The sequence below is a fragment of the Giraffa tippelskirchi genome, chromosome 6, assembly GCF_054371585.1.
Source record: "Giraffa tippelskirchi isolate mGirTip1 chromosome 6, T2T-mGirTip1v1.2.pri, whole genome shotgun sequence".
Lineage (NCBI taxonomy): Eukaryota > Metazoa > Chordata > Mammalia > Artiodactyla > Giraffidae > Giraffa > Giraffa tippelskirchi.
The window spans coordinates 16,160,312-16,187,912 of record NC_137280.1 but is presented as its reverse complement, the minus strand read 5'-3'; the positions used below and the strand labels follow the sequence as shown (position 1 = coordinate 16,187,912).

The window sequence follows — 27,601 nt, the reverse complement described above, 5'->3', positions numbered from 1 at the left end:
ACTCCAGTATTCTTGCCTGGAGAATCCCAGGGATGGGGGAGCCTGGTGGGCTGCCGTCTATGGGGTCGCACAGAGTCGGATACGACCGAAGCGACTTAACAATAACAGTAACAGTAACAGTATTTTATTACAGTGAATTTTTAGTGACAATTTTATATAAAGAAATATAAAACATACTTATCCCACTCTGCATAATCTCTGGGAATTTTCTTTTTAGCTGGTCTACTTTTAGAATTTTTTTCCTAAAAGAATAAAATTATGTTTTATGAGATATTTAATATAAGATTAGCAGGTTTTCCTATAAAGGTGAAGTATTGGCTTAAGATATACGAATTGAATGGCTAAGAATAAGTTACCCTTGAAGTTAGGACAGCTCCAGTATTATAATTATTAACATAATAATACAAAGCAGGTTAATTATGAGAGTGATGAATAGGACTTTAGGTACATATATAAAACTTTAAAACTTACATATGTGAAATGTGATTATTTTCTTATAATGAAAAAGTTTTAAACTATCATTCATTCCTTTAAAACCTAGGCATTGAAGAAATAGCTACTTTTCTGTATTAGAGCTGTTTTGCTTGCAATAACAGACACCCAAGTTGGAAGTTGGACTAATTTTGTTTGAAAAGAATAAATTACTGGTTTATGTAACCAAATGGATGAAAGGGCTGGGATATTGCTGGATAAAGGATTCACATACCCTCTCTCTATAGCTCTTCCTCTCTCTACCTTTCTCCTCTCCCCTGGAAGTCTCTGCCTCTCTCTGCCTGATTGCTTGCTTTTTCTATGCAGTAGAAAATGTGGCTACACTCAGTCTGGGATTATAACCTCACAGGCCTCCCAATCAGCAGGGAAAAGGAGACTCTCTTCTCCCCATCTTTAGTTAGAGAAATCCCAGGGAAGGACTCTGATTAGCTAGTTTACATTATGGGCCCATCACTGACCAGTCACTAGCTTAGTGTTATTGAGTAGCTCAACCCAGGTCACATGCCCAAGCACCAGAAGGGAATGGGAGGGAGGAAAACAACAGCTTAAAATAGTTCCTTAAAAATCATCATTTGGAACCATCTGAATGGGTCATTTATACAAGCACAATTTTGTAATATTATACACTGGTCATTAGGAATTAACACAGGTCTTCCAAATATTCCTATATTTCATTATACAATTAAAAATCTTATCTGTTAAAATGTTCATGGTGATCACCAACAGGCACATGAAAATGCAGGCACAGGGAAATGTAAATTAAAACCATGAGCTATCACCTCGCATCTGTCAGAATGGCTACCATCAAAAAGACCAGAAACAACAAATGTTGGAAAGGATGTGGAGAGAAGACAACTCTTGTACACTGTTGATAAGAACATAAATTTGTGCATGCACTGTGAGGAAGAGCGGTGGACTGAACCGTGGTTTCTCAAAACACTAAAAATAGAACTACCATATGATCCAGCAATTCCACTCCAGGGTATATACCAAATATTAGGTTGGTACAAAAGTAATTGTGGTTTCAAACTGTGAATTTTAAATCATTATAACTAGGTTCAAACACATATTTATTAATCAAAATAGGAACTGTTACAATCAACACATTTTTGCCAGTGAGAAATAAGTTTGTTTATTCTTGTAGCATAAAAATCTGTGCTTCAGGATTTGATAAACTCTTGGAAAGCATTTCCTGCACCCTGCTGGTAGTGGAAGTGTTTTCCCTGCAAAAAGTTGTCAAGATGCTTGAAGGAGTGGCAGTCAGTTGGCGAGAGGTCAGGTGAGTATGGCGGATGCGTCATTCAACTTCTGAAGCATTGGTTGTTATGGAGAAGAATTGGGCCCTTGCTGTTAACCAATGCCAGCTGCAAGTGTTGTAGTTTTTGGTGCATCTCATAGATAGGCTGAGCATACTTCTCATGTGTAATGATTTTGCTGGGATTCAGAAAGCTGTAGTGGATCAGATGGGCAGCAGACCACCAGTGACCATGACCTATTTTTGGTGGAAGTTTGACTTTGGGTAGTGCTTTGGAGCATCTTCTCAATTGAGCTGGTCATCTCCAGTTGTCATATAAAATCCAATTTTCATTGCACACCTCAATTCGATCAAGAAATGGCTCATTGTGGTTTTTCAGAGTAAGTGAAGACAACACTTCAAAAGAGCAATTTTTTTGATTTGTGGTCAGCTCATGAGGCACCTACTTATCGAGCTTTCTCACCTTTCCAATTTTCTTCAAATGCCAAATGGTCAACATTGAGTTCTTCAGTAACTTTTCATGTAGTTTTAAGAGGATCAGCTTCAAAGATTTCTCTCAATTGGTCGTCATCAACTCCCAATGGTTGGCCACTATGCTCCTCATCTTCAAGGCTCTCCTTTCCTTTGCAAAAATTCTTGAACCACCACTGCACTGTATGTTCATTAGCAGTTCCTGGGCCAGATGTGTTCCTGATGTTTCCAGATGTCTTCGCTGCTTAACAACCCATTTTGAACTTGAATGAAAAAGTCACTTGAATTTGCTTTTTGTCTAATATCATTTCTATGAAACAGTGAAAGTCTCTCAGTCATGTCTGACTCTTTGCAACCCCATGGACTACACAGTCCATGGTTCTCCAGGCCAGAATACTGAGTGAGTAGCTGTTCCCTTCTCCAGAGGATGTTCCCAACGAAGGGCTTGAACCCAGGTCTCCTGCATTGCAGGCTTATTCTTTACCAGTTGAGCCACGAGGGAAGCCCAAGAATATTGGAGTGGGTAGCCTATTTCTTCTCCAGCGGATCTTCCCGACCCAGGAATTGAACTGGGGTCTCCTGCATTGCCCGTAGATTCTTTACCAACTGAGCTAATATAAACAACAAATAACTGCAGCCATGAAATTAGAAAATGGTGCTTCTTGGCAGGAAAGCTATGACAAACCTAGATAGTGTATTAAAAAGCAAAGACATCAGTTTGCCAACAAAGGTCCATATAGTCAAGTCTATAGTCTTTCCATTAGTCACATATGGATGTGAGAGCTCCATCATGAAAAAGGCAGAGCACTGAAGAATTGATGCTTTCAAACTGTGGTGCTGGAGAAGACTCTTCAGAGTCTCTTGGACAGCAAGGAGATCAAACCAGTCAATCTTAAAGGAAATCAACCCTGAATACTCATTGGAAGGACTGATGCTGAAGCTGAAGCTCCAATACTTTGGCCACCTGATGTGAAGAGCCTATGTTTTGGAAAAGACCCTGATGCTGGGAAAGATTGAGGGCAGAAGGAGAAGAGGGTGACAGAGGATGAGATGGTTGGATGGCATCACTCATTCAATAGACATGAACTTGGGCAAATTCTGGGAGATGGTGAGGGACAAGGAGCCTGGCATGTTGCAGTCCATGGGGTCTCAAACAACAAAAATAAATCATCAGCAAAAAAACATAAAGCAAGAAATTCAAATCAAAACGATGTATACTATAACCACATTTAAGAATGTATTCCAATATCAAATAGCAAAGTTCAACAATGGAAAACTACAATTACCTTTACACCAACCTAATAAAATAAAAACACTAATTCGAAAAGATAAATGCACCCCAATGTTCACAGCACCATTATTTACAATTACCAAGATCTGGAAGCAATCTAAGTGTCCATCAACAGATTAATGAATCAAGAAGTGGGATATACATACAATGGAATACTACTAAGCCTTAAAAATGAAATTTTGCCATGTGCAACAACATGGATGAACTTGGAGGCTATAATACTAAGTGAAATAAGTCAGACAGAGAAAGACAAATACTATATGATATCACTTGTATGTGGAATCCAAAAAATAAAACAAACTAATAAATGTAACAAACAGGAAACAGACTCACAGATATAGAGAACTGGTGGTTACCAGTAGGGAGAGAGAAGGAGAGAGGGGGGATTAGGAGGTACAAACTACTATGTAAAAAAAAAATAAGGTACAAGGATATACTGTAAAATACAGGGAATACAGCCAATATATTATATTAACTATAAATGGAGTAAACCTTTAAAAATTGTGATTTACTATAAGACCTATAACTTGTATAATACCATATATCAACTATATCTCAATTTTTAAAAAAATAATTAAAACTCCTCACAGAGCTCATCATGAAAGTCATTAAGTGTCTCCCCTAAGGGGAATTTTTTTTTTTGGTCACAAGCACCTATCTGAGAGCCCCATAAGAATATGAAGTACTGAGAATTCCACCTGAAAGCTCAGGTTTTACCACTAGCAACTAATACCATTCATTGTTTTCCTTGAAGTGACAGACCATTTCATTCATTTCCAAGAAAATGTTTGCCAAAAACTGAACTCTGAATAACCATAGCTGGTCTCTCGGTCATCTCTTCAAGTAAAAGTTGTTCCAGGAAAAAGTTGCTAATTCAGCTGACAGTCAGTCACACAAGTGGGTTTTCTTATGATGATCATCATATTTCACTTTCCAGTGAAGCGCCTTCTGTGAAGTCTGCATTTTGTCACACAGAATATTAGAAAGATATGTCTTCAAGGTATAATATTTAACAAAAAGAATACATTTTTTGTTGTTTCATCAAAGACATTTTTAAGTTAAATAGGAATTTCTTACTATGAGTGCATAGCAGTGGAATAAAACAATGACCACTAGTTCAGTTACTGCCACTGCCTTAATGCACGGTAAGGCACGAGCAGTTTTGGGCATCCCTGATAGTTCAGGGGTAAAGAATCTGCCTCCCAATGTAGGAGAAGTGGGTTTGATCCCTGGGTCAGGAAGATCCCCTGGAGAAGGAAATGGAAACCCACTCCATTATTTTTGTCTGGGAAATCCCATGGACAGGGGAGCCTGGTGGCTACAGTCCATGAGGTCACAAAGAGCCGGATATGACTTAATCAACTAAACAGCAACCAGCAGTTTTACCCTTAGTGCAAATGTCAACGAAGTGAAAGAGACAAAGCATTATTTTATAAAATAGTTTTAAAAATAACATTGACTTTATGGATCCCTTAGAAGGATCTCAGGGATAACCAGCATCCATGGACCATACTTTGAGAACCACGTTAGTCTGTCTACTCCTACTGGACTACAGTAAGGACTCAGAGGACACATTATTCATTGTTATAGTTTCAGGGTACAGACTTAGCACATAATGAGGGTTCAATAAATACGAATTCATTGATTACAGATAGTGTTATCCTTACTATACTTATTTACTGTGTACCTCAGTTACCTGAGTAATTCCTAATGACGAGTAAAAAGATCCAGGAAGGTAAATTACCAAGGAGCAGAGTGATGAAGGGCTATGGATATTTTTCAAATAAAACTGAGGGGTCAAAGAAGAAACGAGAAAAACAAAAATGACTCAACCCAAAATTAAGACAATTAGGTAACCATCTGCTTAGAGATGATAAGAATAAAAGGAAAAAAAAGAAGGGAAAAAAGGAGGGCAGAGGCAATGGGATGTATGATTCAAGCCAAAATCCCCTGGAGATAAGGGCTGGGATCTATAATATCAGGGTCAGGTAGACACCAAGCAGCTCAGTTTTAACTGGAAGTTAAGTGAACCCAGAACTTCAACAGGCCCCTTCTCTATGGAAACCATGTGTTAGAAAGGAGAGACCTCCATGGCAAAATAGGGACCAGTTTCAGAGAAATAACCATGAGGGGCTGGGGATGGGGGGAGGGGGATGCACTAAATAGAGAAATGCCATCTATAACTGCTTGAAATCCATGGATTTAATGGATTAATTAAACAGATTAATCCATCTGTTTAATGCTTTAAATCCATAGTTAATTATGCAAACTATTCCCACTGTACCTCTACTGGATACATAAAATTATCCCCTGAAACATTTACATACTCAATTGGATCTTAAGTACTCATCAAAACTTGTCAGAGTAGAAGAGACAGAACAATCAAAAAAAAAAAAAATAAGGGAAGCAGTAAACTCAAGATGCAAGTTCTTCAAAGGAAAATACTGTTTCATTTTGATCTCCAGGGGAGGCGTACTCAACAAGGTGAAAACACACCATCACCATGAAAAAAATCTCCAGCTGCCCAGAGGACACCACACTTTGGCTACAATGATTAAACCAAGCTAATGTTCTTAATAAACAACAACTTTCTCCCCTACCACCTACCTCCCACACCAAAAAGGTATACCTTGGCAACATGAAGATGGCTGTTTGAACCACGAACTGGAGGCAAATTATCTTCCACTGCTGGAAATGTTTCAGTTTCATGAAAGTGTATTTTATCATCTTCTTTTTTAATTTCTGATACCCAACTCTGAGAAGAAGAGAGAAAAAAAGAAGGTAAATATACAGTTTTAAATAATTAAGCAGACATTAGAAAAGACTATATATCAACATACTATGGGTCAATTTTTAGGTGACAATTTGATCATGACATTCTCTCTACCTGAAATGCCCTTCCTACTCTATGTTTTGCAATTGTAGGGAAATACACAATAACATAAAATGTATCATCTTAACTATTCTTAAGTGTACAGTTCAGTATTGGTCAGTATATTCATTTCTGCCCTTTCTACTTTATTTATTTTGCAAGATCATATTCATCATCCCTTCCAGTGAGCCTTCTCTGAACTTCCTGGTTGGGACAAAGTGTTTAGCATGAAGATTTAAAATCCTCTATTTATTGTTTGTCTCTCTTATCACACTGTAAGTTCCTTGACAGTAGAACCTATGTCTTTATCTCAAACACCCAAGCAAATCAGGTGCAACTTAACATACAGATTAGATTGACCACATTTTCCAACTTTAGCAGTTTGACAGAAAGGACATGCTCCTTTCCATCAGTAAATATTGTGTCTGACTCTTTGCAACCCCATGGATTGTAACTGTAGCCCGCCAGGCTCCTCTGTCCATGGGATTCTCCAGGCGAGAACACTGGAGAGGGTAGTTATTCCCTTCTCCAGGGGACCTTTTGACTTAGGGATCAAACCCGGGTCTCCTGCATTGCAGGAAGATTCTTTACCATCTGAGCCACCAGGGAAGTCCTTTATATACAATGGACAGCATAAAACATAAAAAATAACAATAAAGACAAAGAATCAGCAAAATGTTACCCATAGCCAACAGAAGCAGACACGGAGAGTGAATGGATGTTGGAAATAACAGAGACTTAAAAACAGCTGCAATAAATATATGAGAAGAGTGAACAACATGCAGGAACAATTGAGAAATTCAGGATAAGAATGAAAACTTTAAAAAAGAATTCTGGGAAATTCTGAAAATAAAAAACTCAGTATCCAAAATGAATCTATTTGATTAAGAGTAGAATGGACACAGGAAAATAGTGGACAAAAAATCAGTAACATTATAGTAGATTTGAGCAACATTAGCCAACTTGGCCTAATCAATATAGATTTCTATGTTATTTTCAAGAGCACATGGAGCATAGGCCAAAAAAAGTCTCAATAAATCTCATAGGGTTGAAATTATACAAAGTATGGAATCTGACCACAACAGACGTAAACTAGAATTCAGTAATAATAAGTATTTAGACCATCCCCAAGAAATCGGAATTTGAATACACTTATAAAGAGTTCATGAGTTATAAAGGAAATCAGATGGAAAATAATTTGAACTAAGAGATAGTGAAAACATGACATATAATAATTTATACCATGCAGATAAAGTATTAGAGGAAATTTCACAACTTTAAACAAGAAGAAAGGTTCAAGATCAGTTATTTATTAATAAGCTTTATTTATTAATATTAATATAATAATATTTATTAATAAGCTTCTACCTTAAAAAACTAATAGAAAACATATTAAAGCCAAAGTGAGTAGGAGGAAATAAAAACAATAAAAAATAAGAGTAGAAATCCATAAAACATAAAATAGAAAAATAAAATCAACATCCAAATCTTGGTTGTTTTGGAAATAAATTAAACAACTGACAAAGATAACAAGACTAGTCAAAAGAAAGTGAAAGGAAAAAATACAAATTAGCAGTATCAGGCATAAAAAAGAGTCACATCTCTAACAATCCTACAGATATTTTTTAAAAAAAGATATTTTAGACAAATTTATACCAATAACTTTGCAATTTAGATTAAATAAATTCCCTGCCCAAGGCAATTTACAGATCCAATGCAATGTCTATCAAATTACCAATAGTATTTTTCACAGAACTAGAACAAAAATTTTTCAATTTTTGGAAGCACAAAAGACCCTGAAGTGCTAAAGTAAGCTTGAGAAAGAAAAATAGAGCTGAAGGATTCAGGCTTCCTGACTTCAGACTATACTACAAAGCTACAATAATCAAAATAGTATGGTACTGGCACAAAAACCATAAACACAGATCAATGGAACTGGATAAAGAGCCTCAAAATTATCCACATGCCTGTGGTCAATTAATCTACAACAAAGGAGGCAAGAACATACAAGGGCAAAAAGACAGTTTCTCCAATAAATAGTGCTGGAAAACTGGACAGCTACATGTAAAAAAAGGAAATTAGAATATTCTCTAACACCATGCACAAAAATAAACTCAAAATGGATTAAAGACCTACATGTAAGACTGGATACCATAACACTGCTAGAGGAAAACACCGGCAGAACGCTCTTTGACATAAATTGCAGCAATACGTTTTCCGATCCATCTCTTAGAGTCATGGAAATAAAAGCAAAAATAAACAAACGGGACCTAATTAAACATAAAAGCTTTTGTATAGCCAAGAAAACCATAAAGAAAATGAAAAAAACAGTCTACAGAATGGGAGAAAATATTTGCAAATGACGCAGCTGACAAGGGATTAAACTCCAAAATACACAAACAGTTCATAGAACTCAATATAAAAAAACTCCAAAGAACCCAATCAAAAAAACAGGCAGAAGATCTAAATAGACATTTCTCCAAAGAAGATATACAGATTGCCAAAAGGCACATGAAAAGATGCTCAACATCACTCATTATTAGAGAAATGCAAATCAATACCCCAATGAGGTATCACCTCATACTGTCAGAATGGCCATCATCAAAAAGTCTACAAACAATAAATGCTGGAGAGTGTGTGTAGAAAAAGGAACTCTCCTACACTATCAGCAGAAATGCAAACTGGTGCAGCCACTATGGAGAATTGTATGGAGGTTCCTTAACAAACTAAAAATAGAGTTAACATATGATCCTGCAATCCCACTGCTAGGCATATATTCAGAGAAAAGAAAATATACATGTACCCCAACATTCATTGCAACACTACTTACAATAGGCAAGACATGGAAGAAACCTAAATGTTATCAACAGATGAATGGATAAAGAGGATGTGGTATATTTATTCAATGAAATGTTCCTCAGTCATAAAAAAGAATGCAATAATGCCATCTGTAGTGACATGGATGGACCTAGAGATAAATCGAAGTGAAGAAACTACACTCACTACTTTAAAATAACCTATATGGGAAAAGAATCTGAAAAAAATAAGATATTAACATATATGTATGTATAACTGAATCACTATGCTGTACACCTGAAAGTAACACAACACTGTAAATCATCTTCAATAAAAAATAAATAAATAAAAAATAAAAAGAATGTAAACAGATCAGAAAAAAAAAAAGGTAGAATGATGGTTGCCAGGGGCTGGTGGTGGGGGTAGGAATGGAAAGTTATTGTTAAATGGTATGGAGTTTCAGTTTTGGAAGATGAAAAAGTTCTTGAGATTGGTTGAATAATAATATGAATATACTTAACACTAATGAACTGTATACTTGATAATGATAAAGATCATAAATTCTACATGATGTATATTTTATCACAATAAAAATAAAGAAATAAAATTTCATAATTGAAGTGACTTGGAATGAGCAAAAATTAAATTAAAAACATCAACTTTTATAATAGTATAAAATAGATACTTAGGAATAAATTTCATTAAAAATATATAAGAAGTATACACTGAAAACTACAAACACTGCTTCAAAAAATTAAATAAAACGTATATGAATAGGAAAATGCATGTTCATTGATCAGAAATCTCAATATTATCAAGATATCAATTCTTCCAGAATTGATCAACAAATTCAAAACAATCCCAACACAAATACAATTTCTATTTTATAGAAATTGGCAAGCAAAGGACCTGGAACAGCCAAAACAACTTTGAAAACAAAGAACAAAGTTGGAGGACTTGCACTACTTGATAATGAGAAAGGAATCTGAAAAAGAATAGATATATGTAAATGCATAACTGAATCACCTTGCTGTACCTGTGAAAACAACACAACACAACTATTGTAAATCAACTATTTTGTTGCTGTTAAGTCACTAAGTCATATCTGACTGTGACTGTAGCACATCAGGCTCCTCTGTCCTCTGCTATCTCCCAGAGTTTGCTCAAATTCATGTCCATTGAGTTGGTGATGCTATCTAACCATCTTATCCTCTGCCTCTCCCTTCTCCTTTTGCCTTCAATCTTTCCCAGCATCAGAGTCTTTTCCACTGAGTTGGTTCTTTGCATCAGGTGACCAAGCTATTGGAGCTTCAGCACCAGTCCTTCCAATGAATATTCAGGGTTGATTTCCTTTAGGATTGACCAGCTTGATCTCCTTGCACTCCAAGAGACTCTCAGGAGTCTTCTCTAGCACAACAATTCAAAAGCATTTATTCTTTGGCACTCAACCTTCTTTATGGTCCGACTCACATCCCTACAAGACTACTGGAAAAAACATAGGTTTGACTTTACGGACCTTTGTCAGCAACATGATGTCTCTGCTTTTTAATATGTGTCTAGATTTGTCATAGCTTTTCTTCCAAGGAGCAAGCATCTTTTAATTTCATGGCTGCAGTCACCATTAACAGTGATTTTGGAGACCAAGAATATAAAATCTGTCATTGTTTCTTCCACTTTTTCCCCTACTATATGCCATGAAGTGATGGGGCTGGATGCCATGATCTTAGTTTTTTTAACATTGTGTTTCAAGTCAGGTTTTTCACTCTCCTCTTTCATCTTCATCAAGAAGCTTCTTAGTTTCTCTTCACTTTCTGCCATTAGAGTGGTGACATCTGCATATCTGAGGCTGTTGATATTTCTCCTGGAAATCTTGATTCCAGTTTGTGATTCACCCAGTCCAGCATTTCACATGATGTACTCGGCATAGAAGTTAAATAAGCAGGGTAACAATATGCAGTCTTGTCGTACTCCTTTCTCAATTTTGAACCAGTCAGTTGTTCCATGTCCGGTTCTAACTGGTGCTTCTTGACCTGCATACAGGTTTCTCAGGAGACAGGTAAGGTGGTCTGGTACTCCCATCTCTTTAAGAATTTTCCTCAGTTTGTTGTGATCCACACAGTCAAAGGTGTTAGCATAGTCGATGAAGGAGAAGTAGATGTTTTTCTGGAATTCCCTTGTTTTCTCCATGATTCAACGAATGTTGGCAATTTGACCTCTGGTTCCTCTGCCTCTTTGAAACTCTTGGTTCACGTACTGCTGAAGCCTAGTTTGAAGGACTTTGAGCATAACCTTGCTAGCATGTGAGTATGCTCCAATACAAAATTAAAAATGTTTAAAAAGACTTACTGTTATCAAGACAATGGAATACTGGTGTAAAGATAGATATTTAGATTAATGAACAGAATAGAGTGCAGAAATAGCTACACATACAAAGTCAACCCATTTTTGACATTAGCACCAAGAAATTCTATGAGGAAAGGATAATCATTCATTAGATGCTTGAACATTTGGATATCCATATTGGTATATACAAATATATGCACTGTGTGTATGTATATATTTGTGTGTGTGTGTCCAAAAAATAAAACTGATCTTACACCTACACTTAAGAGTTAAAATGATAAACTTTCTAGACGAATCATAGGAGAAAATTTAGGGATCTTAAATTAGACAAAGGTTTCTTAAATAGGACACAAAAGCACAAACTGTAAGAAAAATTGACTTCATCAAAGTAAAAATTTTTGCTCTTCCAAAGATGCTATTAAAAAAAAAATGAAAAGGCAAGCCATACAATATCAGCAAATATTTGCAAAGATACATCTTCAAATACATGAAAGATACGTATTTTACAATTCAATAAGAACATAAACAATCTAATTTTTTAATGAGCAAAGGATTTAAAGACAAAAGAAGATATATGGATGACAAGCAAAGGAAAAGCCATTCAACATCATGAGTAATTAGAGAAATGCAAATAAAAAGCACAATGAGATACCATTATATATCCAACAGAAGAGCTAAAATTAACCAAACTGACAATTTTAATTATGGACCATGATGTAGAGCAACTGGAACTTTTATCCATTATTGGCAGGATTGATTGCCACTTTAGAAAACATTCTGGGGGACTTCCCTGGTGGTTCAGTGGCTAAGACTTGTAGTTCCCAATGCAGGGAGCCCAGATTCGATCCCTGGTCATGGAACCAGATTCCACATACCACAGTGAAGATTGAAGACGCAACACAGCCAAATAAATAAAAAGAAAGGAAAAAAAAATGTTGGCGTTTGTTCATCAAGTAGTAAATGGTTAAACAAACTGTAAGGTAGCCATACAAATCATTATTACTCAGCAATTAAAAGAATGAACTATGGACGCACGCAACAATACAGATGAATCTCAGAAGCATCATGCTAAGTGGAAGAAGACAGATATGAAAGAAGACATACTATATAATTATATTTATATGAAAGGCTAGAAAAGGCAAATCTGTAATGATAGAAAGAAGTTCAGTGGCTGCCAGGAACCAGGGTATATGGTCAGCACTGACTGCAAAGAGGCATAACAAAACTTTTAGCGGCAATGGAAATATTTTATAGTATATACGATTTGTCAAAACTCAGTGAAGTTACCATAGTACAGCTAATTTTTAAAAAATAGAAATACAGTTGATTTACAATATAATGTTAGTTTCAGGTGTACAACATAGTTGTTAAATATTTTTGTAGATTATATTCCATTTAAAGTTATAAAATAATGGCTCTATTTCTCTATTTCATCATTGTGTTTATTTATTTTGTACATAGTAGTTTGTATCTCTTATCCCTTACTCCTATCTTGCCTTTCCTTCCTCCCCTCTCTCCACCGGTAACCACTAGTTTGTTCTCTATATCTGTGAGCCTGTTTCTGTTTTGTTGTATACATTCATTTGTTTTATAAAATGGCTAAGTTTTATTGAATGTAAACTATAACAATAATGCTGATTAAAATAAATCAGTAAAGACACAAGCAGGTCATTAACGAAATAAAAAATTCAAGTGACAGACTTCTAAAACTTTAATGTTATGGTAAACAAACAATACATTGTACACTGTCATTTTTAAACCATATACTTGATTTTAAAATGTAAAAAATGATTATAGTATCCAGTGAAGAGTAACCTGGAGTGGGCATCCTTACACACTGCTGTTGGGAGAGTACAAAGGTACAACTTCCTGAGACACATAGAAACGTGTTTTAACAGACTGAAATACATTCAGATCCTTTCAGATCAAGGTACTTGAATTCTAATAACTTACTCCTAGGAAATAACCAGGATGGTACAAAAAATTATGAACAAACATGTTTGGATAGCACTATTTATAGATGCTGACTGAATTACGGTTCTTTTGTAGGATGGGATATTATTTAGTCATTTAAAATACATACATGTACTTGAGCATGCTCCCCCCCATATATATACAATTCTACAAAAACACAGTCATAGTAGTCTCCTGGATGTAAGAAGCAACCAATACCACGTAAGTAATTACCACAAAATTCCCTCTACTGATTTAAGATAAGTAGATATATATCCATGACAATGTCACAAAAAAAGTGATATTACTCTATACCTTTATGTCACCGTCAATTTTTTCCCATTCTTCTGCTGTAAAACTGGATGCTGTTGCTGCAGGTTTATTTTTCCTCAAAGCTCTACTTCCAGGAGCCAAGCCTGCAAGGTGCTTTTCACAAAATTCAGTAAGTTCAGGATAATATCCTTCCTCACCAGACCTTTTAAAAAATTCAGAATTTTAGAGTTAGATCATGTAAACCTGTGGTTTGCAAGCTGGGTTCCATGGAGCCCAGGGGTTCTGAGATCTCATGACCTGCCTCTACAAGGATGAAGGTTGGGCTGCTGCTTTCCCCGAACCTTCCTCAATTTCAGCAACCTCTACTTTCATCTGATCTATGGAGGGTCATGATGAAGTGGAGAAAAAGGAGCTCCAAAGACACCAATTTTCATCACACACTTTAAAAGTTGAATAAATAATGTTTTCTCTCCTCTTCAACACTCACATGTGCATTTTGTACATAAGGTAATTTTAAACTTACAAATGGAAATTCATTATTGGAGATAGGCAAAGAGTGAGACTTTGGAGTTACTTTCCAATGAGGAGTTACTATTCTAGCTCAATTTTTTTCCCCAAGGGGATAGGAAGATAATGGCAGAGGAAGAGTTTAGAACAACACACCTCTAAATTCAACCACTCAAGAAGCAGAATTCCTTCCTCAGAGTTAGACAGAGACATCTGTTCTTTTTTGCTTGTTTATTTTTTTTTTAAGGAAAATCAATCTTTTCCCTGTTTCTTGTGAATCTGCTTACTTTTAAATTTTTAGAGTAAAAATAAATCCCATTTTCAAATTAAATTTTAAAATATAATTCCAAGTCTATACCACTTAAAAAGGCTATTCATAAAAAAAATCTTTCAAATTCTTTCATCCCATAAACTCTCATTTTCTTTACTAGTCATTGATCAAATACAAATGAAAATGTTCTCATACGTTGAGAAAAAAAAAACGAGAAAACAATGATATGATGAGCCTATTACTTCAACTCTGGCTGGGGACAAGCAGGACTGCTTAGGAAGGGCAGGAGGCTAAAGGTGAAAGAAAAAGGAAAGAACACAGAGATAAAGAAGGGCATCAGAGGAAAGAAAAGAATCACTGCTGAGTAAAAGGAATGTTATTGATGTCCTGGAAAGGGGCAGTTCACGCTCACAAGTGCTTCTGCAATTATAAGGCTACCCTCCAAATGAAAATCCCTCAAGAAACACCACACAGGTGGCACAAGTTGGTAGACAACGGGTCAGTGTTTCCTTTTCTTTTTTTTAATATTTATTTATTCACTTGGGCTTCCCAGGTGGCTCAGTGGTAAAGAATCTGCCTGTCAACGCAGGAGACTCGGGTTTGATCCTTGGGTTGGGAAGATCCCCTGCAGAAGGAAATGGCAACCTGCTTCAGCAGTCTTGCATCAAAAATTCCATGGACAGAGGAGCCTGGTGGGCTACAGTTCATGGGCTCACAAAGAGTCGAACAGGACTGAGTGACTGAGCACATTTGTTTATTTGGTTGCGTCAGGTCTCAGTTGCGGCTCCTTGGGATCTTTGTTGCACGTGGGATCATTCATTGTCATATACAGACTCTCTCTAGTTGCAGTACCAGGGCTTAGTTGCTCTGAGGGCTGTGAGATCCCAGTTCCCTGATCAGGGATCAAACTTGCGTCCCCTGTATTGAAAGGCACACCACTAGACCACTAGGAAGTTCCAGGTCAGTGTTTGTTGCAGAGTTCCCTTGACCACCTGCATGTCAATCTTCCAGGGTGTTGTTGAAAACACATGTTCCTGGGCCCCGCTCCCAAATTCCTGAAGCAGAATATCTAGGAAGGGGGCCCTCAAATTAACAATTTTTAACCACTATATTTGGCAAATATGAAAGTTTGACAATCACGGCCACAGGGCTCTTACCCAGAAAAGGCCTTGATTCCCTGACTTCTGGCCCTACTTCCTGCTCCCACTCCACCCTCCATGTGACAGCTCCCCGTGAGTCACCCACCTTTGCTGGCAGGTAGTGTGAAGTGAGACAGTGCCAAAGTGCTTTATCAGCAGAAGCAGATGCCTCCTAACAGCTGCTTTACCTTTTCCTAGAAAATGGGAGGAAGCAAGAAAAATGCTCTCCTCCCGGGATACCAGTTAACCTAAGTCTGGTGCTGGAAGTTGTGGTTCAGTCACTAAATCGTGCCTGACTCTGTGCCCCCATGAACTGTAGCCTGCCAGGCTCCTCTGTCCATAGGATTCTCCAGGCAAGAATACTGGAGTGGGTTGCCATTTCCTTCTCCAGGGGATCTTCCCAAACCAGCAATTGAACCCGTGTCTTCTGCATTTTCTTGTGCTGGAAGTAAATCTGGCCAGAACCCTCCAAACTAACCACAGAATTAAAACCACTGTTTTGGAACCTAACATGGACAAAACCAACAATCTCAATATTTGAAAATTTGCTCCAAAATTTCTAATGAGGCTTTGAATTTCAGAAGTCAACAATATAATTAAAATTGGCAGACTGAAACAAGATTTTTTAATGCTTACCTGAGCACACAAAGAATCTTTTCCAAGTGTTTAACATCTGAACATTTTTCAATATACTTGAAATCCAAATGTTCAACAGGAATTTTAAATGTTTTTGTTGTCCCGAAGCCCCACAATGATGGATAATCTTTGGTGGCCATAGCTGAAATGTAGTGTAGGAAAATAGTTAGGAATCTTATATAGTAAAACTCAACTTGGATAGTAGTAACCATCTAGGTACTTCTGCAATGTTTATTTTTCATTTCTACAGAAAAGGAGATGGAGTATTTCTTCTTTTTTTAAATGTGAACCATTTTAAAAGCCTTTCATTTAATTCATTACAACATTGCTTGTTTTGGTTCTTTGGCTTTAAGACATCTGGGATCCTAGCTCCCTGACCAGGGATCATACTGGCACCCCCTCCAAAGTCTTAACTATTGGACCGCCAGGGAAGTCCCTGGAGTATTTCTTCTAAGGAGGAAGCTACTCATTGTAAACTCTGTCTGATAAGAACAGTTAGCATCCATGGGGCTAAATTACTATCTACCACACATGGATTAGCTTACTTAATCTTCACTTAAACAAAATTGAAATATGACAAAGCAGGATTTGGTGTGTGGAGGAAAAATCTTATTCCTCTACCATTTTGGGTTCAGTACCTGAGGGCTATAAATCACACTGACAAAATATATTAACAGGAGAAAAGGTTTATTTTATATACTCCTGGGGGCTTCATAGAAAAGTGAAAACTCAAAAGAAACCGCTAGTCCTGGGAACTTATATATCATTTTAACAAAGGGTGACAAATTGTGTAGAAATGATTAGACGAAGGAAAAAGGGTTTTGGCTTCTAGAAAGTAAACATATGGAAAAATTAATGGAAGATAAGAGTTATTTTAATGAGGTTTGTTTCTGCAGACTCACCTCAATGCTGACTGTCCATCTGCTGTGATAAGGATTGTACTCCTCACCTTGGTATGAGAGAGGAGAGGAGGAAACAGCTTCATAAAGGGAAATTTATGTCCTGCTTTTAGGCAGAAAGAGTTTTTTCTGTGTCTGCTCTTATTTGCCTTCTGCTCAAAATAATCCTTATGCCAAAGTGGCCAACTTGAGTGTAGTGTGCGTATTCTGATCCTCTTTAGTGCTCAAGCTGCTTTTTAAGGTATCTTTTAACATTGATTTTGGTATCTCCTACTTTAGCTGTTGTGTTAACATCCTAATCATCCTTTTGATTCGGTACAAACATAAATAATATCCTTTCTGTAATTCTGCATCGTCTTCGTCCACATTCCTTGCCTCCTTACCTTCCCAGTTGCCCGCTCCCATCAATGAACAGCTGCCAGGCCTTATATGTTCTAAAGGCACTCTGTACATACCTCTCTCATACCACATAGCACATATCCAAATTCTATTACTTTGTCTTCTCTTCTAGATTGTGAGAGATCTCACTTAATTCATCTCAGAGCTTCAGAACTAACATAGTAAATAGTGTCTTATATCCCTTAAGAAATACCTGCTAAACTCAACTGAATTGTGAATATGATGGCCTTGGACAGTTTCACTCTACTGATATACTGCTAATGATAGTGTCAATAAAAGCAACAAATACATAGTTCTTAATGAACTTTGCATATATTATTATTTCATTTAATCCTTCAACTACTGTATCAAGTATGTTTTAAATAGAGAGCAGTAGTAACAGTTAACATTTATGAAGCTAAATTTCTATATGTCATGAATTATCTCAGTCCTCAAGACCACTTGCATGAAAGATATTGCTTCCTTTTTACAGATGAGGACGGTGATGTTTCAAGTATATAAACTGCACATGGTCATATAACTATTAAGTAGTGAACTGAAGAGTTGAACCTCAGGAGGCCACTACAGAGCCCACATACTTAACTGTCATACTTAATTGTGCTTTTCAAATCACAGGTGGCAACTCATGAAATCAATTTAGTCAGCTGCAATCAGCATTCTTTTATGAGGTAGAACAGGAATAAAATCAGACTACCTGACACAAACCATTAAATACTGTTTTACAGAAACTTTTATTTCATGCCTATATAAAGAAATGATAAATATAGGTATATATAAATGCACACACAAATGTGTACATAAATGTTGCAAAGTAAAATGTATACATTATGAGTTATATTTTAAACACTGCACTAAAACACACTGGGTGATAAATTTTAAAACAAGTAGCAATAAGTCTTATTCATTAGGAATATTTCCTTCAGCATGCCTGCCCTCTGAGTCTGCTCATACATCAGACATCTGCAGAAAAAGGATGCACTGCCAGCTTCTCCATATTCCTGCTGGCTTTGATTTGGCTACAGAATATAGATGATTTTGTCAGCTTTTGAATGAGGTCCAGCAAAGTGAGAATATGGCTTTCCCACCATACTAGCAGGGCCCACTAGGATGGTCTCCCATCACAAGAGTAGCCTTAATGGTGGAAGTTGCAAGAGACCAAGTGAAGAACTTTAAAATTATTGATGCTGCCCAGAATAGAATGAGTTGTCTGTAGGAGATTTTTTTCCCAAGAGCTGGAGGATATTTGATGGGAGGATTTAAGCATCTAACGGGATTAAAATAGATAACCTTCAATTAAAGGAATCTTGAAACCCCTGAGGTTTTATGATTTGATTAAAACACAGTGAAAAACGTTAGAAATGATAAAAACATCCCTTACCTAATTAAGAGAATTTCAACTTAAACCCTGTTTTAACATTTCTGAGAATCTTTTTTGAAAACTATCACTTGGAGGACTGTGGTGGGGAGGATACACATTCTCAAGATGAATAAGTGTTAACTCTTAAACTCCAAAACACAAGTTATACTTTATTTGCTCTAGTTAGAACTCGTCGACATCTGCTTGCAATTTGTCTCTGATTAGGAAAAACTGTGGTCCTAGTTGGGGTTAACTTCTCCACCATCCTAACTCACGTCCATTTCCCACATTTACTCATCAGTTTGTCAGTAATACCTCCAGTCCAAACTGCAACGCGCTAGTAACAGGAAAAACTGACTTCCACTTTCGCGCGTTCTTCCCAGCATCCACAAGGCTGGGCGCCACCTTCAGCCGTAGACCAAAAGGAAACGGCATCCTCCAGCCCGTAGCAACGGTTTCTATGTACAGCGCGGCCGGAGAGGACAGCGGGGTCAGGGCCTGCCCGGGATCCCCGAGCTCTACAGCCAACCCGCAACGGTCAGGGGGCACTTCAGGACTCTTATGAATAATTTCTCCCTATTCCCCGGCTTTGTTCATAAGGACTAGTGGCCGCCACCGGAGACCCTGCCCCAACATCCGCCACCTTCAGCCCCGAAAAACAAAAGGCCCCCAGTTTGTTTCCCCGACGGAGAAGGCTGCTCATCCCGAGCTCCCTCCCCACCTCCGAGTCTATCTTTCACCCCTGCCTCCGGAGGGAGGGATTGCGATGGCGACGTGTAGTTTACTCCTGGCCAGCAGATACTCACCTGGTTCAGCCCCAAGCCGTGCAGAGGACCCAGCCACACACCGTACCAGCCTCACTCAGGTACCGGCGAAGGGGTGCGCCGCTCCGCCCCGCCCCTGCCCACATCACCCCTCCCCAGACCGAGAGCTTGAGGCGGACCGCCGCGGGCGGGGTTTAGAGCCTCTGTGTGACGACTGGCTAGTCTCCGGTTTGCCATCCGCTGATTGGCCTTGCAGACCCAGCCTCACTCAGACAGAGGATTATTAAAGAGAAATGAGTTGCAATTCCACGTGCTCTGGAATTTTCTTTTCACGCACACTTTATGTTTTTTTTTTTTCTGGTCATAATTGTGTACAGAAACAATCAAGCTGAATAAACAAGCAGGATAAAAACTAACTCGAAAGTAAACAGACTGTCGGCAAATTAAAAACATCACTATCATCTTCATAAAGATGTATATCCAAGAATACACGGATGGATTAGAAAGTAAATGTGAAATCTTTCACAGAATAGATAAAGGAAAAAAAAGAAAAAAAAGATGAAAAAGTTAGGTCAATGAGTCTAACACTAGATTTAAAAGATCTAGAGAGAGAATACTTAGGATCAGTTCAGTTCAGTCGCTCAGTCATGTCTGACTCTTTTTGACCCCATGAACTGCAGCACACCAGGCCTGCCTGTCCATCACCAACTCCTGGAGTTTACCCAAACTCATGTCCATTGCATTGGTGATGCCATCTAACCATCTCATCCTCTGTCGTCCCCTTCTCCTCCTGCCTTCAATCTTTCCCAACATCAGGGTCTTTTCAAGTAAGTCAGCTCTTCGAATCAGATGGCCAAAATATTGGAGTTTCAGCTTCAACATCAGTCCTTCCAATGAACCCCCAGGACTGATCTCCTTTAGGATGGACTGGTTGGATCTCCTTGCAGTCCAAGGGACTCTCAAGAGTCTTCCCCAACACCCCAGTTCAAAAGCATGAATTCTTTGGCACAAAGCTTTCTTTATAGTCCAACTCTCACATCCATACATGACTACTGGAAAAAACCATAGCCTTGACCAGACGGACCTTTGTTGGCAAAGGAATGTCTCTGCTTTTTAATATGCTGTCTAGGTTAGTCATAACTTTCCTTCCAAGGAGTAAGTGTCTCTTAATTTCATGGCTGCAATCACCATCTGCAGTGATTCTGGAGCCCAAGAAAATAAAGTCAGCCACTGTTTGTACTGTTTCCCCATCTATTTGCCATGAAGTGATGGGACCAGATGCCATGAGCTTAGTTTTCTGAATGTTGAGCTTTAAGCCAACTTTTTCACTCTCCTCTTTCACCTTCATCAAGAGGCTCTTCAGTTCTTCTTCACTTTCTGCCATAAGGGTGGTGTCATCCGGATATTTGAGGTTATTGATATTTCTCCCGGCAATCTTGATTTCAGCTTGTGCTTCTTCCAGCCCATTATCATGATGTGCTCTGCAGATAAGTTAAATAAGCAGGGTGACAATATACAGCCTTGACACACTCCTTTTCCTATTTGGAACCAGTCTGTTGTTCCATGTCCAGTTCTAACTGTTGCTTCCTGACCTGCATACAAGTTTCTCCTGTATAGCAAGTTAGGTGGTCTGGGATTCCCATTTCTTTCAGAATTTTCCACAGTTTATTGTGATCCACACAGTCAAAGGCTTTGGCATAGTCAATAAAGCAGAAATAGATGTTTTTTTCTGGAACTCTCTTGCTTTTTCGATGATACAGCAGATGTTGGCAATTTGATCTCTGGTTCCTCTGCCTTTTCTAAATCCAGCTTGAACATCTGGAAGTTCACGGTTCATGTATTGCTGAAGCCTGGCTTGGAGAATTTTGAGCATTACTTTACTAGCGTGTGAGATGAGTGCAATTGTGCAGTAGTTTGAGCATTCTTTGGCACTGCCTCTCTTTGGAATTGGAATGAAAACCGACCTTTTCCAGTCCTGTGGCCATTGCTGAGTTTTCCAAATTTGCTGGCATATTGAGTGCAGCACTTTCACAGCATCATCTTTGAGGATTTGAAATTGCTCAACTGGAATTCCATCACCTCCACTAGCTTTGTTCATAGTGATGCTTCCTAAGGTCCACTTCACATTCCAGGATGTCTGGCTCTAGGTGAGTATGAGTGATCACACCATCGTGATTATCTGGGTCATGAAGATCTTTTTTGTATAGTTCTCCTGTGTATTCTTGCCACCTCTTCTTACTTAGTATCTTCTGCTTCTGTTAGGTCCATACCATTTCTGTCCTTCATTGAGCCCATCTTTGCATGAAATGTTCCCTTGGTATCTCTAATTTTCTTGAAGAGATCTCTAGTCTTTCCTATTGTTTTCCTCTATTTCTTTGCATTGATTGCTGAGGAAGGCTTCTTATCTCTCCTCGCTCTTCTTTGGAACTCTGCATTCAAATGGGAATATCTTTCCTTTGCTCCTTTGCTTTTCACTTCTCTTCTTTTCCCAGCTATTTGTAAGGCCTCCTCAGACAGCCATTTTGCTTTTTTGCATTTCTTTTTCTTGGGGATGGTCTTGATCCCTGTCTCCTGTACAATGTCACGAACCTCTGTCCATAGTTCATCAGGCACTCTGTCTAACAGATCTAGTCCCTTAAATCTATTTCTCACTTCCACTGTGTAACATAAGGAATTTGATGTAGGTCATACCTGAATGGTCTAGTGATTTTCCCCACTTTCTTCCATTTAAGTCTGAATTTGGCAAAAAGGAGTTCATGATCTGAGCCACAGTCAGCTCCTGGTCTTGTTTTTGCTGACTGAGGATAGGAAGTGATTAATTCAAGAAAATTTCCCAGAACTGAAGAGCTTGAATTTCCACGCTGAGAGTACACACCCAGTGACCAAAACAAGCAAAGAAAACAGATTCATACCAAGGCACATACTGCAAAATTTCAGGACAAATTTGCTAGCAAAGAACATTCTAAGTTTCTAGAGAGAAAGTAGGTCACAGACAAAGGATAAGGAAGAATGGTTTTGTACTTTCCCACAGTAGTACAGATAACTAGAACACAATAAAACATTTTAAAATTCTGATGTTGGCAAGAACACAAGAAAGGTCGTTTTAGGCAGAGAAAAACATGAGAAAAGGCACAAGCGAGGAGGTCCGTTATCAGCTTAAGGAACTGCAAACATCTCCTTAGAACCAAAGATTAAGAGGTGGGTTGAAGTAGTGACAGAGGAGGGAGAGGGCTCTGCTTGTACTATTCCCAACAGTTTTTTACTTTATCAAAATGGGAGGCTACTGAAGATTTTCAGCAAGACAGCACCATGAAATTTCTAATTTACAATGATCCAAGTTGGGATGGGAATTCCCTGGTGGTCCAGGGATTAGGACTCTACACTGAGCAAGCTGACGAGTATGGAAAACAGCAAGACCAGTAGCTGAGACTAATCCCAAGGCTAATACAAGACAATACTCTTGAGAGTCCCTTGGACTGCAAGGAGATCCAACCAGTCCATCCTAAAGGAAATCAGTCCTGGGTATTCATTGGAAGGACTGATGTTGAAGCTGAAACTCCCAATATTTTGGCCGTCTGATGCGAAGAGCTGACTCATTTGAAAAGACCCTGATGCTGGGAAAGATTGAAGGCAGGAGGAGAAGGGGACGACAGAGGATGAGATGGTTGGATAGCATCACCAATGCAATGGACATGAGTTTGGGTAAACTTCAGGAGTTGGTGATAGACAGGGAAGCCTGGCGTGCTGTGGTTCATGGGGTTGCAAAGAGTCAGACGTGACTGAGTGACTGAACTGAATACAATCACCTGTGCAGAAATTGTAATGGTGTGAATAGCTAACATTTATTACATTAAGAGTTTTTATGGAGTATTTCATTTTATCTTGCAGCAAATGTTTGGGGTAGGTGCTACAGTGTATTTTTTCATGCCTATCTTACAAATAAGGAAAGTAAATCCTGGTAAAGTCACTGCCATCTAACAAGGGACTCTGCAGGTGTATGTAGGTGTAGGTGTATTCATTTCTTGACATCAACAATTAAGCTGAAGTTAAATAAACTGGCCAGTAAATGAGCAGCGCTGGATTTGAACAAATTTCCATGTATTTTTGATGAACCTGTGTGTCTGGTAAGCAGTCAATGGTAAGCAGTTTAAGTAGGGAACAAGTTATGTGTTAGCTTCAAGCTCAGATTAAGTGATTTTTATATTTATAGACCACTATTCAAAAGGATTTTTGAAAAGCAATTTTATATCTATTTTACCTTTTTTACAACTGTCCAGGTAGGCAAGAAGTAAAATTCCTTCCATTTTATAGATGAAGGGGATACAAGGAGGTAACTGATTGAAACGAAGGTCTTGAGTTCCAGGCGTAATATTTTACCCATTAAACCACAGTCTAGTTAACCAAATAACAATACTCAAACTACTGATGCACAAAGGACCTATGATGAAATTAGAATAGTTAACAGCAACATTATCAGTGAGTTGGGGTTTAGGCAGCTGTCATTTATTGGGACTCTTCCATACAAAAAGGACAAGCTCAAGAAGGAATATGGCAGAATCACAGAATTATGAAAGCCATGGTCTAGGAAAACCTGGACCAAGGAAGCACCCTTTAAAAATCTTGAGCACAGTAGGGCTATATAGCACATAATTAATTTATAGAACTTAGTGTTTAAGGATGGCAGTAGAAATAACACGTGCTTCTTTTAAATGGCAGAGGACACACAAAGCTATCAATGAAGTTTATCTAATGGAATCTTGGAACAGATGGAGTATCTGAGTATCTATATTTCTAGTTATCAAAGCAAAAGCTTTAAACATTCATCCCATAATTAAGTGTAAACCAACTTTTTTTTTTAAAATATGCTGAAAGCAGAAGTTTTTTTACTTTAATGAGTAATTACAACTGGGAAACCACACCTGCCTTAACAGTCTGCTCCATCCACTTTACTTGGGATTGATTGCATCTTACAGAAAGCAACCATCAAAAGTTTCTTTTCCCTTGCCCAAGATTTTAAAAAGTCAGCCATTACATATAAATACAGAAAGGCCTACGCCAAGTTAACAAATGAAAACTGTAACTCAGAATGAGGTATGCACATTGACAGTAAGTGCATTGGTATACTCTAAACAAAATGATGCTGGAGAGTTTACAAACAATTGGTGATGTAGTAAAACAGAAGTTTCCTAAGAACTTACTTAATCAGACCTTTAAAGAGCCCTAGAAAACTTCATTTTTAACAAGGGTCCCAGATGATTCCAGGTTTTGACTGAAGTGTCATTTGGGAAACATTTTTAACCTCCACTGAGTGTCAGATTACATATACAATAAAAGTAACATACAAACCATGTAACTGAATGAAAAATAATATCTTTATAGATGCTATTAATAGATATCTAAATACAATATGGTTTTTAAAAATGAAATCGTGTATATAATTGTATTCATAAAGTACACTAATCAAAATCTATACAACATTAACAACAAATCCAAATAAAAATGAAGATATTCCTCTGAATGTCTTGTTTCACCGAGCATCAAAAACCACCACTGTAATATACCAAGTTAAGGACATAAAAAAGTACATTAAAATTAAAATTTTAGTACTTCCAAGTCACTTTCTCTTTGCAATTTAATCTAAAATGTTATTTTAAGTTATTTAATCTAAAATGTACAAAAGCATAAAATTCACTATCTACTATGATGAGAAGTGAACTAAAAAATAAACTATTTTAATTATTAGTCCTCTTTCCATGATAGAGAAGACCAATGCACCAAGAAACTAAAGCAGTGTTAAAAGAGATAATTTACTGTTCTAAAAAATACTGTCAGTTATTACATAACAATTTACTCTGTCTTTCAGCTAATTTGTAAGTCTCACTTTTTCCATTGGGTAGCATAAAAACTCACTATTTGTAGTTCCCCTTGTATAATTTAGTTTGTTCATAAACTGAAGCTCAGGAATGAGTACTTAAATATAGAATTGCTGAAAAATACACTCATGAAAGCCAAAATCAACTAGTATTTAGATTACTTGGTATACGTCTACACACTGAAGTACTGTCACAGAAAATGATAAACATGTTTTTTTTTGGTAAGTAATCCAAGTTGTTACCATTATCACAAGCAATTAGTCTTTGACTTATCAAACTAGGTGCTATTCTTCACTTGCTCCCATCTCATACCTAAGAAGGACAGTTAAAAGGATACATCTTTTAGTCCTTTTCTTGTACATTATTCTGTATCCACATTCTCTGCATCGGATTGGATCCCTTGATTTTATTTCATTTTCTGTGTGACATTCTAGAAATGGAAACACATTCATTTATTCAATGTCTAAAAGAGAAATTATTACAGACAAGCAAATTATCTTGACCATATTTTTCATCCAACACACTAAAATACAAATACTCAATCTCAAGGATGTGTTGCTATTACCAACAAGCTAAAGGAGAAAGAAAAAAAGAGTGGTGGGCAAGGCACTTTTCCTAGAAGAGGAAATGAAAAGTTAATGAGAGGATTTTTTTTTAAAGATTGCTAAAGCTGTTCCGCTTTCTAACTTTAAAGATGAACGACTCACATAAGTCAAAGAAAAATGCACAATTCTTTTTTTTTTCCAACCGAGTTTAAATACTCTTACTTTGTGTTACTCTTACCTCCACAGATATATATCATTGGCTGCTGCTTTGGGGGTTGAACGTCCTTCTGGGTGTCCATTGTTGTCCCTGAAATCGGAGACTCAAATATTTAATATCTCAAAATGGGGCCCTCACAAATCCAATCTTTTTTCCGAGGGAAAGCTAACAAGGTTCCAATTTCTAGTCAATACTTTGTTTCAAATCCTATGGCTGGGTCTAAAGGACGAAACAAACAAAAAACGTGTTGCGCATTTACCCCCAAAATGGGTTCTTATTCTACAGATGAAGGAACTCAGGTTTAGGGAAGTTCATTTGGGCAGGATTACTCCGCAGCAATGCAGGAGACCCAGGTTCGATCACTGGGTCGGGAAGATCCCCTGGAGTAGAGAATGGCAACCCACTCCAGTATCCTTGCCGGGAGAATTCCATGGACAGAGGAGTCTGGCGGGCTACAGTCCACGGGGTCGCGAAGAGTGGGACACGACTGAGCAACTAACACACTCAGCTGCAGAGTCAGAGAGATTTAGATGTGATTGCAAAGCCCGCGTCTTCATTTAACACGTTATATTTTTCCAAACTTTAGCAGGAGATTGTAAAAGAAAAAAAAAATTACCTCTCTCAACCGGCGAACACGCGAACCGAAGATAAAGGAAGAATAAATAACTCCCCAAAGCCAGTCAACAGTTAAACAAGGAAACAACACAACAGCTAAATAGGCAAAAGACTAACAGTATCGACTCTATCCCCAGCCTCTCCCGACTCTAACCTTTACACTAGACCTCTTTAGACCTTATTGTCTTTTCAGTTTGGGCCCAAATTCCCACCCTCAAATCCCAAACCGCCAATTCCCTACTCACGTAACACGGAGAAACCTTGGCTTAGGCCTCTCCAAACAGATTCCGACTCGCCTCTGAGCCGCGGCCAACTTCCGGCGCTCGCTTCTGACGTGTCAGAGTCTCCGCCCCTTCCGTCCCGGGCGTGGCTGAGGAACCTGGATTGAGCAGAGGCGAGTGAAACGGGTCCTTTGGTGTTTTCGACTCTAGTCGAAAGTGCTTGTTTCGCTCCTAGCTGTTTTCATTTTTCAGGGAAGCAAAGCACTTTAGCAGCTTTTCATGTCCAAGGAGGTTTGTTTCTCTGACAAATGAAGTCTGAAGAAAGGAACATTTTTCTAGGCGGGCAGAGGGTTACAAGAGAAACCCCAGTGAAGCGCTCGTGGAATACTAGGCTGACCGTTACTCTTCGGAA

The 27,601-nt window shown here is 37.9% G+C and overlaps 2 protein-coding genes across 7 annotated transcripts in view; both read right to left on the bottom strand.

Moving 5' to 3' along the window:
- The window catches only part of SPAG1 (sperm associated antigen 1), a 78,350-nt gene extending 58,470 nt beyond the window's left edge, over window positions 1-19,880 (bottom strand). For 2 of the 6 annotated variants that reach the window (XM_081503422.1, XM_081503426.1), the window contains exons 1-5: window positions 19,761-19,880; window positions 16,300-16,441; window positions 13,789-13,948; window positions 6,139-6,264; window positions 178-242 (exon numbers count right to left, since the gene is read on the bottom strand). In XM_081503422.1, coding sequence (XP_081359548.1) covers window positions 178-242; window positions 6,139-6,264; window positions 13,789-13,948; window positions 16,300-16,439 — 491 coding nt within the window. In that variant the 5' untranslated portion in view covers window positions 16,440-16,441; window positions 19,761-19,880. Of the gene's footprint in view, window positions 1-177; window positions 243-4,271; window positions 4,797-6,138; window positions 6,265-13,788; window positions 13,949-16,299; window positions 16,442-17,201; window positions 17,249-19,269; window positions 19,375-19,760 lie in introns of those variants that run through there. The other 4 variants (XM_081503424.1, XM_081503423.1, XM_081503427.1 and 1 more) reach the window with 4 other exon arrangements.
- Window positions 19,881-23,945: 4,065 nt separating this feature from the next.
- POLR2K (RNA polymerase II, I and III subunit K) lies at window positions 23,946-27,268 on the bottom strand. Its single transcript, XM_081503420.1, has 4 exons — window positions 27,214-27,268; window positions 26,375-26,443; window positions 25,929-26,021; window positions 23,946-25,268 (listed from the first exon to the last, which is right to left on the bottom strand). Exons 2-4 carry the CDS (start codon window positions 26,433-26,435, stop codon window positions 25,246-25,248), a joined length of 177 nt encoding a protein of 58 aa, XP_081359546.1. The 5' UTR covers window positions 26,436-26,443; window positions 27,214-27,268; the 3' UTR covers window positions 23,946-25,245.
- Between the last annotated feature and the right edge of the window lie 333 nt (window positions 27,269-27,601).

What these genes read in the sequence shown, in the direction of transcription:
- POLR2K (XM_081503420.1), bottom strand. Translation starts at nt 26,435, where the DNA reads ATGGACACCCAGAAGGACGTTCAACCCCCAAAGCAGCAGCCAATGATA. An exon ending in AATGATATATATCTGTGGAG is followed by an intron (nt 26,022 to 26,374) that starts GTAAGAGTAACA and finishes TTCCATTTCTAG; the next exon opens with AATGTCACACAGAAAATGAA. An exon ending in CAAGAAAAGGACTAAAAGAT is followed by an intron (nt 25,269 to 25,928) that starts GTATCCTTTTAA and finishes GGTATATTACAG; the next exon opens with TGGTGGTTTTTGATGCTCGG.